This window comes from Telopea speciosissima, chromosome 1, assembly GCF_018873765.1.
Source record: "Telopea speciosissima isolate NSW1024214 ecotype Mountain lineage chromosome 1, Tspe_v1, whole genome shotgun sequence".
In the NCBI taxonomy this organism is placed as follows: Eukaryota; Viridiplantae; Streptophyta; class Magnoliopsida; order Proteales; family Proteaceae; genus Telopea; species Telopea speciosissima.
The window spans coordinates 82,609,476-82,625,989 of NC_057916.1; the positions used below are offsets into that span (position 1 = coordinate 82,609,476).

At 39.7% G+C, this 16,514-nt stretch overlaps 1 protein-coding gene across 5 annotated transcripts; it reads right to left on the reverse strand.

Moving 5' to 3' along the window:
• Positions 1–970: 970 nt before the first annotated feature.
• LOC122665149 lies at positions 971–12,277 on the reverse strand. 5 transcript variants are annotated; one of them, XM_043861254.1, is made up of 12 exons: positions 12,046–12,277; positions 11,174–11,926; positions 10,963–11,061; positions 10,550–10,758; positions 9,461–9,654; positions 9,116–9,224; positions 8,669–8,988; positions 4,357–4,776; positions 4,058–4,145; positions 2,976–3,617; positions 2,031–2,894; positions 971–1,350 (listed from the first exon to the last, which is right to left on the reverse strand). In XM_043861254.1, exons 2-12 carry the CDS (start codon positions 11,239–11,241, stop codon positions 1,187–1,189), a joined length of 3,177 nt encoding a protein of 1,058 aa, XP_043717189.1. In that variant the 5' UTR covers positions 11,242–11,926; positions 12,046–12,277; the 3' UTR covers positions 971–1,186. The 5 variants fall into 5 exon arrangements, with proteins under 5 accessions (XP_043717189.1, XP_043717175.1, XP_043717162.1 ...); XM_043861240.1 differs by having other exon boundaries at positions 2,031–3,617; positions 11,174–11,913; XM_043861227.1 differs by having other exon boundaries at positions 2,031–3,617.
• Between the last annotated feature and the right edge of the window lie 4,237 nt (positions 12,278–16,514).

A 16,514-nucleotide genomic window follows, 5' to 3' on the forward strand; every position in this document is an offset into this window, starting at 1 on the left:
AAAACTTCAACAGCATGAGAATCCCAATTGCAAATGGTTGCTAGGGACCAGGCCTGAAGAGTCTTATTCCACAATGAAATTACCGTAGCCAAGATCCCAGTCCAGTAAGAAGCCATCTCTTGTTCATACGAGTTCTGTAACAAAGTTTGTCGATAACACCGAAAATGTATAGTAACCGAGAAACCATTGGCTGGTGCATCATGAAGAAACTCTCACAGCTGCTGTGCCCAGGTTACCCTTCACAGCACCGCGGGCATCAAACTTGATATAACCATGTGATCCATTGTAATGGTGAAGATGCTAAGAAACGCATGAAAAGGTTGGAGCGAAAGAGGCAATTTATTCCAACTTCTCAAACGTGCGTGAGATGATTTCCCTCGCATCCCCAATTTTCTAAAATTGAATCCAAGAGTAATGGTAAAGCACTCCCTGCATCCCCTGGAGGGTTAAGGCCGTACACTACCCTGCTCTACGCATTGTCACCCATGATAAGCTCACTGGAATGTCTTTGTTTTCATGACAACCATAACGGTCGCCACAGAGAGATGTAGGCTGAAGGCTATATGGTGAGGGAGGTTGACAACAATCAAATTCAAGTATGAATATTGAATAGAACGAATACACATTCACATGTTGGATCAGACGGCAGGGATTCAATTGCAGGGGCCCCATGCCAATGCTGGGTGGGCCCTTTTGCAATGCCTAGTAGCCTTCCTCCCATAAATGCTTCCTTTTAAAATTCGTCCCCCCCCCCCCTTTCTCTCTGCTCACCCTATAACTAAGGAAGCATGGTTGAAATCCAACCAAGATTAATGACAAAGTTGTCAAAAAAGAAATCAGTAGTTGACATCCCTAGTATGATTTATAAGTCCACCACCTCCTTGCTCACAGGTAACAACGGAAAGAGCTACCATGGTGTCAACTCACCCCCGAGATGACTCCTTTTTCTATCTCTGACCTTGAATAAGTTTTTTTTTTTTTTTTTTCTTCTTTTTCTTTCCTCTTTTTCATTTTTTGAATTATGAAATAAAGGAATAGTAAACCCAAAATCTCAACCATATGCCAATTACAAATGGAATCCAATATAATACATACAAAAACTCAAAACCCACCTCCACTGCAAGGGTTTGCCATCCAAATTCGAGATGAACCACTATGACCAATCCCACCAACAATGTTTGATCTACTATCTGTATCTGAAGCCCATATCGAGTTCATGACCATACATCCCCATGCTATGGCCTGGGGAAGCAACAGGGCGCATCTGCTTTGAGTTCGCTCTTAGTTCCATCTCAAACAGCCGTTCCAATGCTTCAGGATGATTGGTCTCTACAACACAAACACCAGGAGTTAAAAACACCACAGTAAAATAAAATAAATGTTTAAAAAAAAAAATTAGTGAAATTGATCCCCCAAGAAAAACATGTTATGGATCAGCAATCATAGTTGGTAAACCACATCCCAGAATATGCTGGAAAAACAAAAACAAGAGAATTCCTGAGGAACGAGGAAACTTGGCATTTGAATATGCTAATAGACACAGAAGACAGCCATACCATTTCACCAGTCATTTTGCACTGAATTAGCTTTGCTAATGATTGGTTTATAGGTGCTATTTTTGGCAGAGGGAAGAGAAGAAAGTATGTATCGTTAATTTTTACAAAGAAACTACATGCTAATTGACCAAGGCAATGAATTAACAAAATCCCAAATCACCAACATCATGGGTACAATATTAAACCCATTATCGATGATGCCACCACAAGTCTCCAAAGAAAAAAAGGGGGAGGGGGAGGGGGAGGGGGAGGGGGTGGGGGAGGAGAGCATGAACTTTACCATCAAACCTAAAAACAGAAATAATTGCAGAATGCTACATTAATCAACAGTAACTATTACTCCTATAGCCTACAGTCCACACAGTGCCAAAATAAAATGGTTGAGCTTGCACTTCAAGATAACCACATAGATCAGGCAAGCAGAAAAATATATATATATATATATATAAAAAAAAAAGTGAAGCTTTGCTTTACCTGGCATTGGAAACCCAAGGCCATTATAGTTCGGTTGTCGATGATTTACAGGAAAACCTTGCATCGGATTCATCTCGGGCATGTAACCAGCCATTTGATTAAAGGCATGAGGAGGCAGTGGTGAACCTCGAGGCAGTCCCTGAATAAGGTGAGGTGGAAAACTGTTTGGCATGTGCATCTGTGGTAACATTGAATGATGAGGCTGATCAAACCTTGGAGGCGCAGCAGATACATGTTGGAAAGGAGGGTGGCGGAACATATTTGCAGAAAAATGATGGTGTGGAGGTGGATCATGGTGGATAATATTCTCTGGACCCACGTATTTTATTGGAGAATTCATATGAGCATGATGAGCTTCTAATGAATGCAAAAAAGGTCTTCCGTGATTCAGTGTAGAATGATGAACATGAGGAGACGATGGCTGGCCAGGCAGATTATGATACAGCATCTCAGGATCCACCAGATCATAAGGACCACGACGAAATGGAGGACCTTCCAAACCTGGCACTTTAGACCTTTCATCTTTAAGGGTAGCATTCAGAGCTGCCAATTTTTCAGCAATATCAACTGGTGTGTTTGAGGGAGATAACAAATTGTCTTTAGTTGCATTGAAAGCAGGCATAAATGTGGCGTTTTGAGTGTTCACCGAATCAGCTACTGCGATCAAGCTATCCTCTTCAGGCAGTTTAATTTCCATTGTCCCATCAGCTCTATCTTGAAAGCCACCAGCAGCACCAAACTTTGACCCTAAATCAATTTGAGGATCACCAAAGCCCAACCAATGCCCCTCAATCTTCTCAGATTTTACTTTTGATGCCAAATAATTGCCCTCAGTACTACTGTTGCTCAATCCAAACTCACCAACTGTGGAAGAAATCAAACCATCATCAGAAACTGGAAATGGCAACCCATTAGGCTCTGAAACATCAGTTCTTCTGCCCCCACCAGTTGAGCCTCTTTGTATTGATACTGGTGCTCCTACTGACTGCAGTTCCTCCATGAAGGCTGTCCCAAATAATGTTTCAAGAGTAAGAGTCTTTTCAGAGTTCTGAATGTTTTCCGTGTTCTCCTCACTTGATCCGTGAACCACAGGGCCAAAACTTCCCACCCCAAAGACATGAGGTTTGTCCGGGGACACATCTAGATTGGACAACAGTGCTGGATCTTTCATGCTAGTTCCTTTCTGCAACAGAGAAAGGAGGTGCTGAGATGCACCATTGTCAACATCAGCTTTTGAATCTGTTACACTCCAGGGTTGCACAGAGTGCGGCAGAATTGAACTCTTTTCGTTTAGTTCTTGTAGGATAGACTGTTCAAGGTATTCACATGTAAGCACTCCCTGAGTGGTGCCTGACTTGTTATGAGGGTACACTGGTTCAGAGATTCCAACAGACGCAGAAGTAGCAGTTGAAGCGATAAACATGTTTGCAAGTTCATTGCCTTCGAGAGGAAATATTGGTGGGACGTGCTCCATGGCTTTCTCATCAGAGACTCCAGACACCTGAGATCCGCCTCTATCACTAGTTACAATCAGTGAAAGTAAATCCCTAGGTTTGCTACAAGAGAGATCATTTACTGGCTTCTTTTCTGCAGTTAAGACCAAAACTGGAAAAAGTTAGCCTTACATCATAATCTGCAGTCCTCAACACTCCAGAGCATGGTTTGAAATATCAACCAAAATGTCGACATTGGTCAAAATGCTATGGCATGTGAATTGACAGGTATTTAATGTTTCAGTTTTTTCACCGAAATGGACTATATTTCAGTGCCATTTCAGTGGTATATTTGGTGACATTTCGGCCATTCAGCGCCATATTTCATGCCATTTCGGTGGTAAATTTCGGTTTTAACCAGGGTCGAAATCCCAGTTAGAAAACGAAATCTAAATATCCAGAGAACAGCGTACATAGGTTCAATACTTCAATGGAGAATTTTCAACTCCAAAACATTGATATCAAATTTTATTTCTTCATTTACTAATCAAACCGTTTCTTAAAATTATACATTAAATATTGAGATGGGACTACCTTCATCAAGGAACCACTGTGCAAATTTTGATGATTGGAAGGGTTTAGAGCTCCACGAATCATCTGCTTTAATATCATGATCATGATGCTGGTGAAGCAAAAGAAATTGAAGGGTATCAGCTTCTATTGGACATATACAAGTAATTGTTCATCATACTTGAGAAAACACAAGATCTAAAGTAAATCACAAGAAATATTTGATTAACAATAATGATGAAGATGAGGATGAGAACCAAGTCAATAGTTGTTGCATAAAACCAGATAACCATCAACCACCTCCTCTTTACATATATGCTTACCTCAATAAAGCTAGATGAACCAACAGTATTGGCTGTTAAAGCACTGCCAAACAGCTTCTCTAGGATTGAAGTTGAATGATCCTGACCAGTCGTATTTAATATCTTATGCCCCGTCACTTTGTCATTATCTATTGTTGTAACTTCACCATAACTCTGTCCTTCACAAGCTTCTGACAGATTAGAACTTTCACACAATGAATCAACAGCAGCTGAGTTACCAGAAACTTCGGCAGATGAAGAAGCAGACACAATCCTTTCACTGTCATCCAATAAGGGAGCAGGAGCACTCTTAGCCTCATAATGCTGCTCAGTGGAGTCCATGCACCATGATTGTTTCTCGTCATGATTATTATAAGTCCCATTTGCCACTAGATTATCCTCGGCATGCTTAATGCTATCCCCAAATCCAACATTTACAACCTGTGGAAATATGAAATAGCAGACCATCAACAGAACGAGAAGAAAACTTGGATCATTTCAAGGATGAATTCTGGGTACAAACCAATATACAAGTCTTCTTAATCATATTCTCCCAAAACTAAATAAATGAAAAACATACAAGCCAAATTGCATCATCTATAAAACAGAGCAAGTGTCAATCGCCAGAAAGCCACTTGCCTCAACACTTTGGACTGAATGTGAAAATATAATAATTGTCCATCCCAAATTTGAATAGTTTGCAAGTTCAAACATGTGCAACAACCCACGCATGTGCAAACAAATCAAAATTTTTTCCAAATACACTACTCATCAACAGTAAATTAGACTCATTTTCTGTGTTCCAACGGGACAGAATTGGGGGAGCAAAAACAGAATCAGTCCCTGAAATTTGTTTCTGCCATTTGGAGATGAAAAATAAGGGCAGCAAAAAAAATTGGTTGCCTCCATACTTCTGGAGTAAATCCCTTTCACATTGAATCCAAATTTATTAACGAGTCTTTAGATCTTCCATGCTCCAAAACTCAAGAGGAAGTATCTCTAGATCTGTACCATACTCCCAACATTTCTATTAGAGCCTTAAAACTTAGATAGATAGTAGAGGTGTAGGTTCGAGAATATGGATCATCTACAAGATCCTACTCCTACATAGGCTTAGCCCAAAGAGAAGGTTGGTATTCTATGGGCAAAGGTACGGGCCATGTAAGGGGTATTATGGCACACCTACACCCATAATAAATTTTAAAAAAAAATTTCTTACAAGCAATAAACGGGTTTGTGGCCAGTGTTCCACCTCACAACCAAAAATACTTGGCAAAATTTTAAAAGAAAACAGCCAATGATCCTAATAAGTTTGTGGATCAGTTGGCTTTAGACACAAAAAGAACATAGTAGCTTAAGCAATTGAAGATGAGAAATGCCTTTAAAATTCAAGTATTTTGATCCCCCATCCTGATTATCAACGAATGAAATGGCTTTAAAAATAAATAATTTTATAAAAAAAAAAAAAGAGAGCATTTTGGGTCCTCACCATTATTTAATTTTTCAAATAATGGAGAGAGAGGGTGGGCCTTGGCGCAGCAGTAAGGTTGCTCCATTGTGACCAAGTGGTCATGGGTTCAAGTCTGGTAACAGCCTCTCTGTGAAAGCAGGGGTAAGGCTGCGTACTTGTGACCCTCCCCAGACCCCGCAGTGGCGGGAGCCTCGTGCACTGGGAACGCCCTTTTTAAATAATGGAGAGTAAACACATAATACACTACAGAGGAATCACAAAAAGGTTGCATCATTTTAGACAGAACAATATATTCAATTGTATTATAGACTATTTGACAGCACATCCACAATATACAGGGAGTGCATCGGGAGTAAGCCTGCATACACGTTCATAGAGATGCAGTATAGCATTGCAGGTATTTAAATTTGTAAAAAAAATTAGCAAAATATTACCTTTTTTTACAGAACCTGAGGAACAACTAAATTTTCCCTGGTGTAGGTAGTGTAAAGGCAACACTATGCAATGAGGGGTTCACTCAGTGAACAGCAGGTAATAAGGTTTGCTGACAGAAAGGGTGCTTTTGGGTGATGCCTATGAAACCAAAAGCCAACTTTACTATGGAATTTAAATTACAGGGATCAATGAGAGAAAATTAAACAGGGATACAGAACACAAAGTCCAGAAAATGTCAAGGATAAACCAGAAGCAATTGGTCCCATTCTCTCAGAGTCTCACCGAATGCACTTTATTATAGGAGTAGGGGGGATAAGGGAGGACATAGAAGGGAGAAGCCCATCCTCCAATAGAATATCGCGAGATATCGACTGAGATTTTCGAAACATGACATTTTTCAATTTCGTATCATATCTCATCTCGGCTATGTCGAGATTTACGAGATTTCCGAAATCTCGCCAAGATTTCCGAAATCGAGATTTTGAACTATGGATCACATTGATCAATCTAAGCATGGAGCTCTAATTCTCTCCTGTTAACAAGAGCATGGTACAGAACTCACCGAGATCGGTAAAAACTCGCTTTTTTTTATTTATTGAGACGAGATGGAGGTCGAAAACCAAAAAATACCCCAACTCGGTCGAAATCTCGGTCGAGTCGAGATTTCGGTTCGACAGAGATTTCGATCCAAACCACCCTTTAAGTCATCCAGATCTCAACAGAACTCGACTCTCTCGGCAGAAAAGTGTGTGCTGTGGAGCTGGCTTTTGGTCATTTTTACGGTGGTTTTGACAGAGAACTTACCGGAGACAAGGAAGAGGTTACAAAATCTACAAATTTGAAAGATTTGTAAGAAATCAGCTCACATTTGAAATATGTAGCAGTGGATCGATCTCATCGCAACCGCCTCTTCTATACCCTAGGATAGGGAACTTGGAATATGTTGATGACAACACTTATATGAGTTGTGTGGCAGACTATGTGTGATACTACAGCAGCACTAGACATGGGACTACTATAAGGCACGATATGGAGATGAATACTTGATTCGGCAATATGGCATGGGATGATAGATGTAATATGTTAAGATTGATGTATTGTACATTTTTACATTTGTAATGTTTATATAAGTTGTTTTCTATTAATTGTATCATTTGATTGCATTCAATTACTAAATTATGTGTAGAATAGGGCCTATTAGTACGTCATCGCCTACCAACCTAGGGTAGGAAGTGAAACTCCTATTTGGACTTTGTTTTTGCAAAATCTGATAGTGTCATTGTGTTTAAAACTTTAAATGACCTAAATAGGCTGAGTACCAAGTTTCAGCCCCAAAATAGGTCTAAAACCCATCGAAACCAGCCATCGAGTTCAACAACAAATACCCCAACTCCCCGAGATCTCGGCCCAACTCGGTTTTTGTCTAGGGCGAAACCTGTACCGAAACCGAGTTCTTGAACCTGGGTACCAAGACCTTTAGAGTCTCCCCCACGATATTAATGAAGCTTCAGTTCTAGTATTTACCAATCGCTCTGTGAAACAGTGTACGAGAGAGTCCAATGTTAGGTGAGAGGCTTAGGTGCTAGTGAGATACTCGATCCATTATCCTATCTTCTTCTTCTATTTTCTATCAATCGATACCATTGTTTCTATTTCTGTTCTGCGACATTCATAGCTTCTGAGAGACCTCCTTGTGTTGCTGCTGGAATTGCTACTGGAGCATAATAGATTATTCTTTGCTGTTGCAACAGGTGTTGGCTGGAGATCAAGAAGAACACTCCCTGCGACAGCTGTTGTTGAAGTTTATTGCTGAGACATTCCAGCCCCAGAAATAGCAGATCCCCTCATCCGATGCTGTCCATCTTTTGATGCGGGAATAGCCATCCACAAGTCTCCCTTCACGGAAATTTCAGATTGATCTGATGGCTGATTTGGTAGATGTTGGTAGTTACCATTTTGTGGTGCCTACTTTCTAATTTTGATCTTTATAATCCATGGGATTGGATTGAAATTCTAAAGAGTTAATCGCCCCTCCAAGACCTACCCTCAATTGGAACATCAGTTCCATCAAAGGTTCTGAGTTACTAATTCTGTTGCCATTGATTTCTGGTTAATTTCTCCCTTATATTGTCAGCCGAGAGACTAGTTTTGGGTCTGGGTTTTGTGTCACCAAAGTCTCTTAACCTTGGTGAGGATTGATTAGGTTGCTTAATCTGATATTCACTTGCTGACAAGGTCTACTGTCAGTTTTCTGTTGCTTGAGTTCTTACTGTAGCCTGTGGGTGATGTTATATGGTGATCCTATTGTGAGGTCAGTACTTGTAAACTGGTCTTACATTACCAAGCAGAAAAACTAACCACATTAAGCAAGAATTTTTGCAAGCATTAATTTTTTGTGGCAAAACAATTCTGATAATGTGTGATTACCTCTGCTGCAGGGGGAGGAATCGGTGTTTTTGATCCAAGATTCTTCTCCAGAATAGAGCTCATGAAACCTGGGGGTACAAGTGGTCTGGATGCAGGAGTTTGTGTGGGAAAAGAAAGCCTGGCAGAATCATTTTCTGAAACCAATGGTAGAACAGAGGTCTGGGATACATTATCCTTATTAGGAAGCTTCTTTTCATCTTCAGAACCCTCCAACAATGCAGTGACATCTGTGTCAAAAATTTCTTTCTGCTTGCCTGAAACCTGTTTCTGCTTCTCTTGAAATGTTTTTTGTTGTTCCTTCCTCATCAACTCAAAAGAAGCTGATTCACAAAAAGTTGTGAATGTAAATTTTGAGCCCCATTTATTTCACACACACACAAGACTTGCAAAACCAGTACGAGAGATGGTTTGAGGCAAACACCAGGCATCTGAAAAGGGGAAAATTACCTCTTCTTTTTCTTTCCTCTTCTGCCCTATCCTGACTAGAGCATTCGGTTGAACCAAAAGTTTCTTCGTTATACAAGTCAGTGGCATCCCTTCTTGAGTGAGGTACTGCCTGGGGAGAGGGAAAGAACGTAACATCACATACTGCCAAAATTTAGTAATTTCAGCAAAACGCAGATGGAGTTTATTCTTTCAAACTATTCATCTATATCTTTTGCTCAGCTAACAAGCAAATTTAAGCATCATTCAACATACTATGATTATCAAAATAAAATCCAGAATCATAAGAACTAAACTGCCAATGCTCTAAACCAGCAAGACTAGGAGTATAAGCGGTGCAAAGAAAACCTTATAAGGGCGTGGGGGCTGATATGGTTCGTTACTCCTAGTGAGTTGATAATGACCATTCCCTCGAACCTTTGGAGCTGAAGCCCCTGCTGCATATCCAGGTGGTCTTAGAAAGGCACCACTTCCCAGAAGACCATCATGCTCTGAATTTTGCCAAGAACGTCGAGCTTGGTTACCATAACGTTTTCCAGAATCTGCATAACAAAATGAAACATTGAGTAGAATAAAGAATTAATCCAAACCTATCTTTTAGTTTGTAGTTACAGAAAAGCCATAATCAAGAAAAGTTTCAGCAGGGCACAAATTGATTGGTACCTTTCATGATGGTAGCAGACACTATCTAACTAACAACAACCAAGAGACTATTTAAATACATAACAAGCTGACCCTGGATAGTCCACCTTTGACATAAAGTGGTTTTAAGGAATCTGCCGATATCTCGCGAGGTCAAAATGGGAATATGACTAAAACCAACAGCCCATCAAAACTAACACCTAATGATAATAAAACAGAATAGAGACAAACCCCAACAACAAAAGAAAAGGCTAAAATCAAGACATTCATGTGACATCAAAAGCGAAAATTTTGAACTACTTTTAATTAAAAAAATATATATATCCATTGAAACTCTTTCCTTTGGTCACGTATCTCATTACACATTAACTCTGGTAAATCATTGCGGTTAATGGCACAGAGATGACAATCATTGGTCAAAAGTCCCACTGTCAGTTTCCCTTTAACTGCTATGTAAGCCTCAACACTTGTGCTAAATCTGGATTTGTAAAACAAGTGCTTGAGTTCTACGCTGGAAAGAGTTTCATTGATGGGTAAGAAGTTCTGAATTAAAATTTCGTTGTATATTTAAGGCAGTGGAAACTGTTCTCTAAGTAGATAGTCCTCTGGTGTTGAATCATCTCACCACAACATCATATGAGAATGGAACAATATCCATGCTTTCTTATTCTTTGGGGGAAAAAATAGAGTCCAAAAAAGAATAATAAAGAGAAGCAAGAATAATCAAGTTATTAATTGCAATGTCCAAACATAATAAATAATATACATGATACGTAAACATTAAGCCTTGAGTACCTGAACAATCTGAATACGAGTCAGAATCTTTATCAATTGAACCAGACGAATGACTGTCCCACCTTCCATGGCTACCTCGAGAATAATTACCGGAATCACCTCGGGAAGGTGGCGAAGATCCATACTCGCCACGTCTGAAACTCTGCAAAGATAAACTTCCAGGATTTCTCTGCCACTCTGGTATGCTATGAGATGTCTCCTCAAATTCACTGTTTCAAATGGAAACAACAAATTTAGAGCAGCACCTTCCCCAACTCAAAATGAAGCACAGAAGCAAAACTCAGAAATAGCAAGTATGATCAATATAAATAGGAGAGCAATACTCCAAGTATGAAGCACAGAAAAAACAATCATTTTTCGATTAATACTATACATTTATAACTTCAATAAGGGAAAATATAGCAGTAGAATACCTTAGTATTGATGGATCAAATCCAGTTGGCAGCTTTTTGCAAACATCCAACTCACTCAAAGAAAAAAGAAAATCTCTTGTGTAAGAAATCTTGGACTGCCTGAATCCCGTCACAGAAAAAAAAAGGTGGGTAGGGAAGAAAAATCATCAGATGAAACTGAAACAAAATATACAAACTAGAACAAGAAAAGTGATGGAACAAAGTGCTTTACTTTTGAGATTTCAGTACAACTTCAACCGGCTGTGCTGGTGAGCCCTGATAAATATTCACTGAGCTCATTGTTGGATACTTGGAATACTGCTATCTACACGACGAAAAATTTGTGTATTCTCAACAATGAGGAGCACCAATCATCCCCCAAAAGTTTCAGTAATACAGGCCAACATCCATTAAGCAGAGTCTTAAATCCAAATCCCAAGTCCAACTATCTCCACGAATGAAGCAATAATTGGAAATTCCCACCCAATAAAAGATTCCAACTTTGGATCATCAGCAATTTACCACAGGACTCCAATTTAAAAAAACGCCCAGTAAGCACATTCAATTCAGATACCGCAAAAGCTAATCCCACATTTCCAGCAGAAGAACTCTCCGTTTCCTTATACCGTTTTCAATGTCCATTGATGCAAGTTCCACAGATACCAACCACCACTGATATACTTAAGATAACGTATTGACCTTTAACTCTATAGACTGGTGCGGAGTTGTATCATTGATCATTCTCCAACAAAGATACCTAATGTCAGAGCGATGGTATACCAAGTACGAAGATTCAATACCACGTAAGCTACCTCTCACAAATATAGCCAGAACAATATCCTCGAAGATCAAACTCAGAATTTAAAAGCAGAAGATATGATCAACAGTTTGCAGTCATCATAAACAGGGGAAAATCAGAAACCGAACCTCAAAATTCCAACCAAGGAGAATATCATCGTAAATGCTAAAATTCTGACATGAACAACTCCCAAAGAAGCATTAAATTGAATAATTGCAGTCTCTCATCTCCAATTCGTTGAATTTCACGTTAGGGCAAAATATCTTGAAAAAAAAAACACATCGGGAGCGATGTTAAACTGCTACCTGAATCCAGAGAAAGATGGTAAATCATTCACAGGGTAACGAGGAATAAGAGGAAATTAGGGCTTCAATCTTCACTTTCTTTCTCCTTTCCAAACACTTTTCGATCGTTAAGCGAAATAACGGAAGATAAAAACCGCTAAAAGTCCCTCCCCATTGCAGAGGCTGCAGAAACAAAGCCGAGAAATGACGTTCCCCAACCTTCGCAACAGCTAGAAGAAATAATGAACAAATTTAGATATAAAGTAAGAATCAAACTTACGAAGCAGTGAAATGTTTAAAAAATGATGAAATGGACAATGGAAATGTCATTATTACCATAGTTGGAAAACCAGGTTTTATTTTACCAAAAAAAAAAAAAGGAAAACCAGGTTTTATAATTACCCAAAAAAACAAATCAGGTTTTATGACTCAACTCGTCTTTCAAGAGGGAAAAAAAAAACCGATGATTCGGTCTTGTCAAATCCAATCAAAGTATTCATTTTTTATTTTTTAATGCAATAATTATGAAAAATAAAATAATCTAGGAATCACATATCAATACATTTTGAGTTTATACCATTGAACAAGAGAAGGGAGACGTAGAATTGAGGGTTTCGTGCTATTTTAGATTACGAATTTACTATTTTACTCAATTTAGTTTCTAAGTTAATCAAGTTTATGTGTTTTTTGTTTTTCAAAACAATTAAACTCGCCAAGTCTACCATTACTCGGATAAATATATTAAGTCTTATTTGACTTTGACGATTTAGGATCGAGTCTCGTCATTTTTTACCCTGACCTAATCTACATGACTCTTGACCATGTTTTCCAAAATTTTGACTTGATTCTTGCAACTCGGCCCAATCACCGGATTTTCCAATTATGATTATTACAAAAACCAAAAAATGGAAATGTTATGTAACATATAAAGTAATAAATGACACACTAGTTCTGTATATTGTCATGGATTTAGGAATCGAAATTGTCCGTACTTGGCCGATATTGATTGATCTACAAAATATAAAAATATTAAAGGTAAAATAGTAAATAAAAAAAAAAAAAAAAAAAAAAAAAAAAAGGTACTCAGTTTGAGGCAAAATCATCTGTTCTAATCTAACAAGGTTGATCTGTATTGCTATCGATGGTGATTAATATCGACACGATATCGTGAACTAAATCCTTATATATTGTCGAATTATACAAACATCTTTTCAAATTTAATGACATATCTCATCCATTTAAATTGTTGGGTGTTAATATTTGCTCTTTATTCTTACTCTTCATCAATGGATGGTTCCATTGTTCACAAAAGATATCTATGTATATGACCATAATTTTACTTGTTGACCTATACAAAAAAATCGTTTGTCCATGATTTCTTGTTGTATTAGTTAGGTATTGTTGATAGGAAGAAATTAAAAAAAAAAAAAATTGACCAAACGGATATTGTTGAGAGCTCCATGAAATGTTTTATCTTCTCACATCATTGCTTGGGAAAGCTAAGAGGAAAGAATTTAGCGAAATGATTCAGCAATGGGCTTTATGATTTGATTAGTTCAGTGATTTTCTTTTCACTGTTACATTGTTTTCTACTCTTTAGGTTTGTAGGTTTTTGGCTTAGGTGAAATTGCTTTTGAGCCTCTTCCTATTATTTCATCACCATCTTTTTTTTTTTTGGTAAAGAACACATTTATTCAAGAGAACGGATAACACTCCTGCCATCTACCACAACGGGAGTAGCTAGACAGGGATCGGAATTGGGCAAGACAATCCAATCCGAAATGGATTGAGCCCTCCTGGCAAGGGTATCTGCTACAACGTTAGCAACCCTTGAAACAAACTGATATTTACAGTCATCAAAATAAGAAGCAAGATGTAAAATATCCTCAAGGATAGGCCAGATGATAAGTGGAAAGTCTCTATGAGGGTACAACAAGGCCGAGATCACATCTTGACAATCACTCTCCACCTCCAGCTTCATGGCTCCCTCCGAAATGGCTTCTAGCAATCTTTGTCTAATTGCCAGCGTCTCTCCCACTAGGGCCTCCAAGAATTGAATTGGATCAGAGACGGCAATCTGGCAGCAGCCCCGATGGTCTCGCAAGAGATAACCCACCCCATTTCGATTGCGTTCCTTGAGAAGGGACGTGTCACAATTAAGCTTTGAGTATCTCACAGGAGGGGAGTCCACACAAGACTAGTTGCTGGTTTCACCATAGTAGACGGAGTTGCAACATCCTTGGAGGCTTCCTTGTATTCTGCACATGCTCTTTCAGCCGCAGGTATCACCTCCTCTGGGCGCCACTTCTTCTGCTCAAAGAGTAAGTCATTGCGAGCCAACCAGATGTACCAAAGGATGAAGGAGCAAAGCGTGGATAATTCCGTTGAAGCTCGCTTGTCAAGGGGGGTGAATGCCGACCACGACTCCAACCATTCGTAGAATTTGATGTTCTCCCTTGAAGGCACCCTATGAGAGAGCGAGCAACCAAACCAAACCTGCTTTGCGAAGGGGCAAGTAAGAAGGATGTGGGTACTAGTTTCCACTTCTTGACCACATCTTTGGCACGTAACGTCCACCGGTATCTGCCTCTGGTGCAAAGCTGATGCTGAAGCAATACCATCAGAACATGCTCTCGACATAAAACTTTTACACTTAGGGAGTGTGTCGCATTTCCAAATCAACTTCCAGACTCTAGATGGAACCTCATCCCAAACATGAGTTTTCGAGGATGAAGGTTCGCTGATGGTCGAATCCTGCTTGAGGTTACATAAGAGGTGATAACAGCTTTTAACGAAGAACATCCCTTGCTTAGAACCACCCCAAACGAGTCAATCTGCATAGTTAAAGAAGCCCAACTAGAGTTAGAAAATTCTATCTCTGTCAACTGGGTGGAAATAGCGATCGATAACCCCCTTATTCCAACGTCGATTATCTTGATCAATCAAATCACTCACCTTGATCAAAGGACAATATTCCAGTAGGGGGAACTGAATTTTGAACTCTGGCGCCTGTGGTAACCAGTTATCACTCTGGATATTAATGCTCTCCCCCGTTCCCACTCTCCATAGAAGCCCAGCTATAAGGGCCTCATGACCAGCCAGAATGCTCCTCCAGGCCCACGATGGGCTTGCACCCAATGTTGCCTCTAGAAAGCCGCATTTAGGGAAATAAATACTCTTCATAAAGTAGCCCCAAGAAGAGTCAGGCTCACTCCACAATTTCCAAGCCACCTTAGCTAACAACGCTCTATTATGTAGAGAGGGGTCTCTAAAACCCAGCCCACCTTTTTCTTTTGAGTGACACAAACGCTGCCAAGCAATCCAATGGATCTTCTTTTTTTCCGAGTCACCACCCCAATAGAAATTAGTTGCTGACTTCCACAGATGGGCATGATGAGAGGCCGGTAATTTAAAGTGGGAAGCCACAAAATTAGAAAGGGAAAAGGCCACTGATTTCAACATAATTTCTTTTCTAGCATGAGAGAGTAATTTCTGCTTCCAACTTGCAAAACGCTGTCCAGCTTTATTTGAGATGTCCTGAAACAACTTGGCCTTAGAGGTCCCAAAAGTTGTAGGTAGTCCCAAGTACTTATTAGGGCCTTTCCCATATTTAACTTTAAGGATACGGGAGAACCATTGGTAGAATTTAAGAGGAACATTAGGGCTAAAAGACAAAGAAGTTGTCTGCAAGTTGATGGCCTGGCCGCTGGCTTTGTAGTAGAGCCTCCAAACAATCACGCAAATGGCAAACCTCTTCCAATTTTAGCTCCGAGAAGAGCAGACAACTATCAGCAAAAAGCAGATGAGTAACCGGCTCACCCCTATTGCGAACACGGATACCTCTCACCAACTGTGCATTACTAGCCTTCGCAATCACACTACTAAGCGCCTGAGAGCAAAGAATGAAGAGAGCTGGAGACAGGGGATCCCCTTGTCTAATGCTCCGAGAAGGTATCACAGAACCCTGAACCCCACCATCGATAAGAAGCTTATATGTAACAGTGGTAAAGCATGAGAGCACCATATTAATCAAATGGGTGGAGAAGCTGTTCTAAGAACGTCCATTCCACCCTGTCGTATGCTTTCTTCATATCCAGCTTGAGGGCTAGAAACTTTTGCTTTCCTTTCTTCTTATGATTTATGTAGTGGAAAAGTTCGCGAGCCGTGTAAATGTTATCTGATATCAACTATCAAGGGATAAAGGCAGATTGCACAGGTGACACCAATCTCTCCAGAACCTCCTTCAATCTGGTCGCCAATATCTTAGTTATCACCTTAACTACAACAGGGCACAGGCTAATGGGGCGATACTGATCTGCACCTTCAAGGTTAGCACATTTTGGAACTAGACAGAGAAGGGTTTCATTACAATGAGGTGGTAGGGATCCAGACTCAAAAAAAGCACAAGCGAAAGCATATAGATCATTATATGTAAAATCCCAAAATTTTTGAAAAAAAGCCGGTGGCATACCGTCTATGCCCGGGGCCTT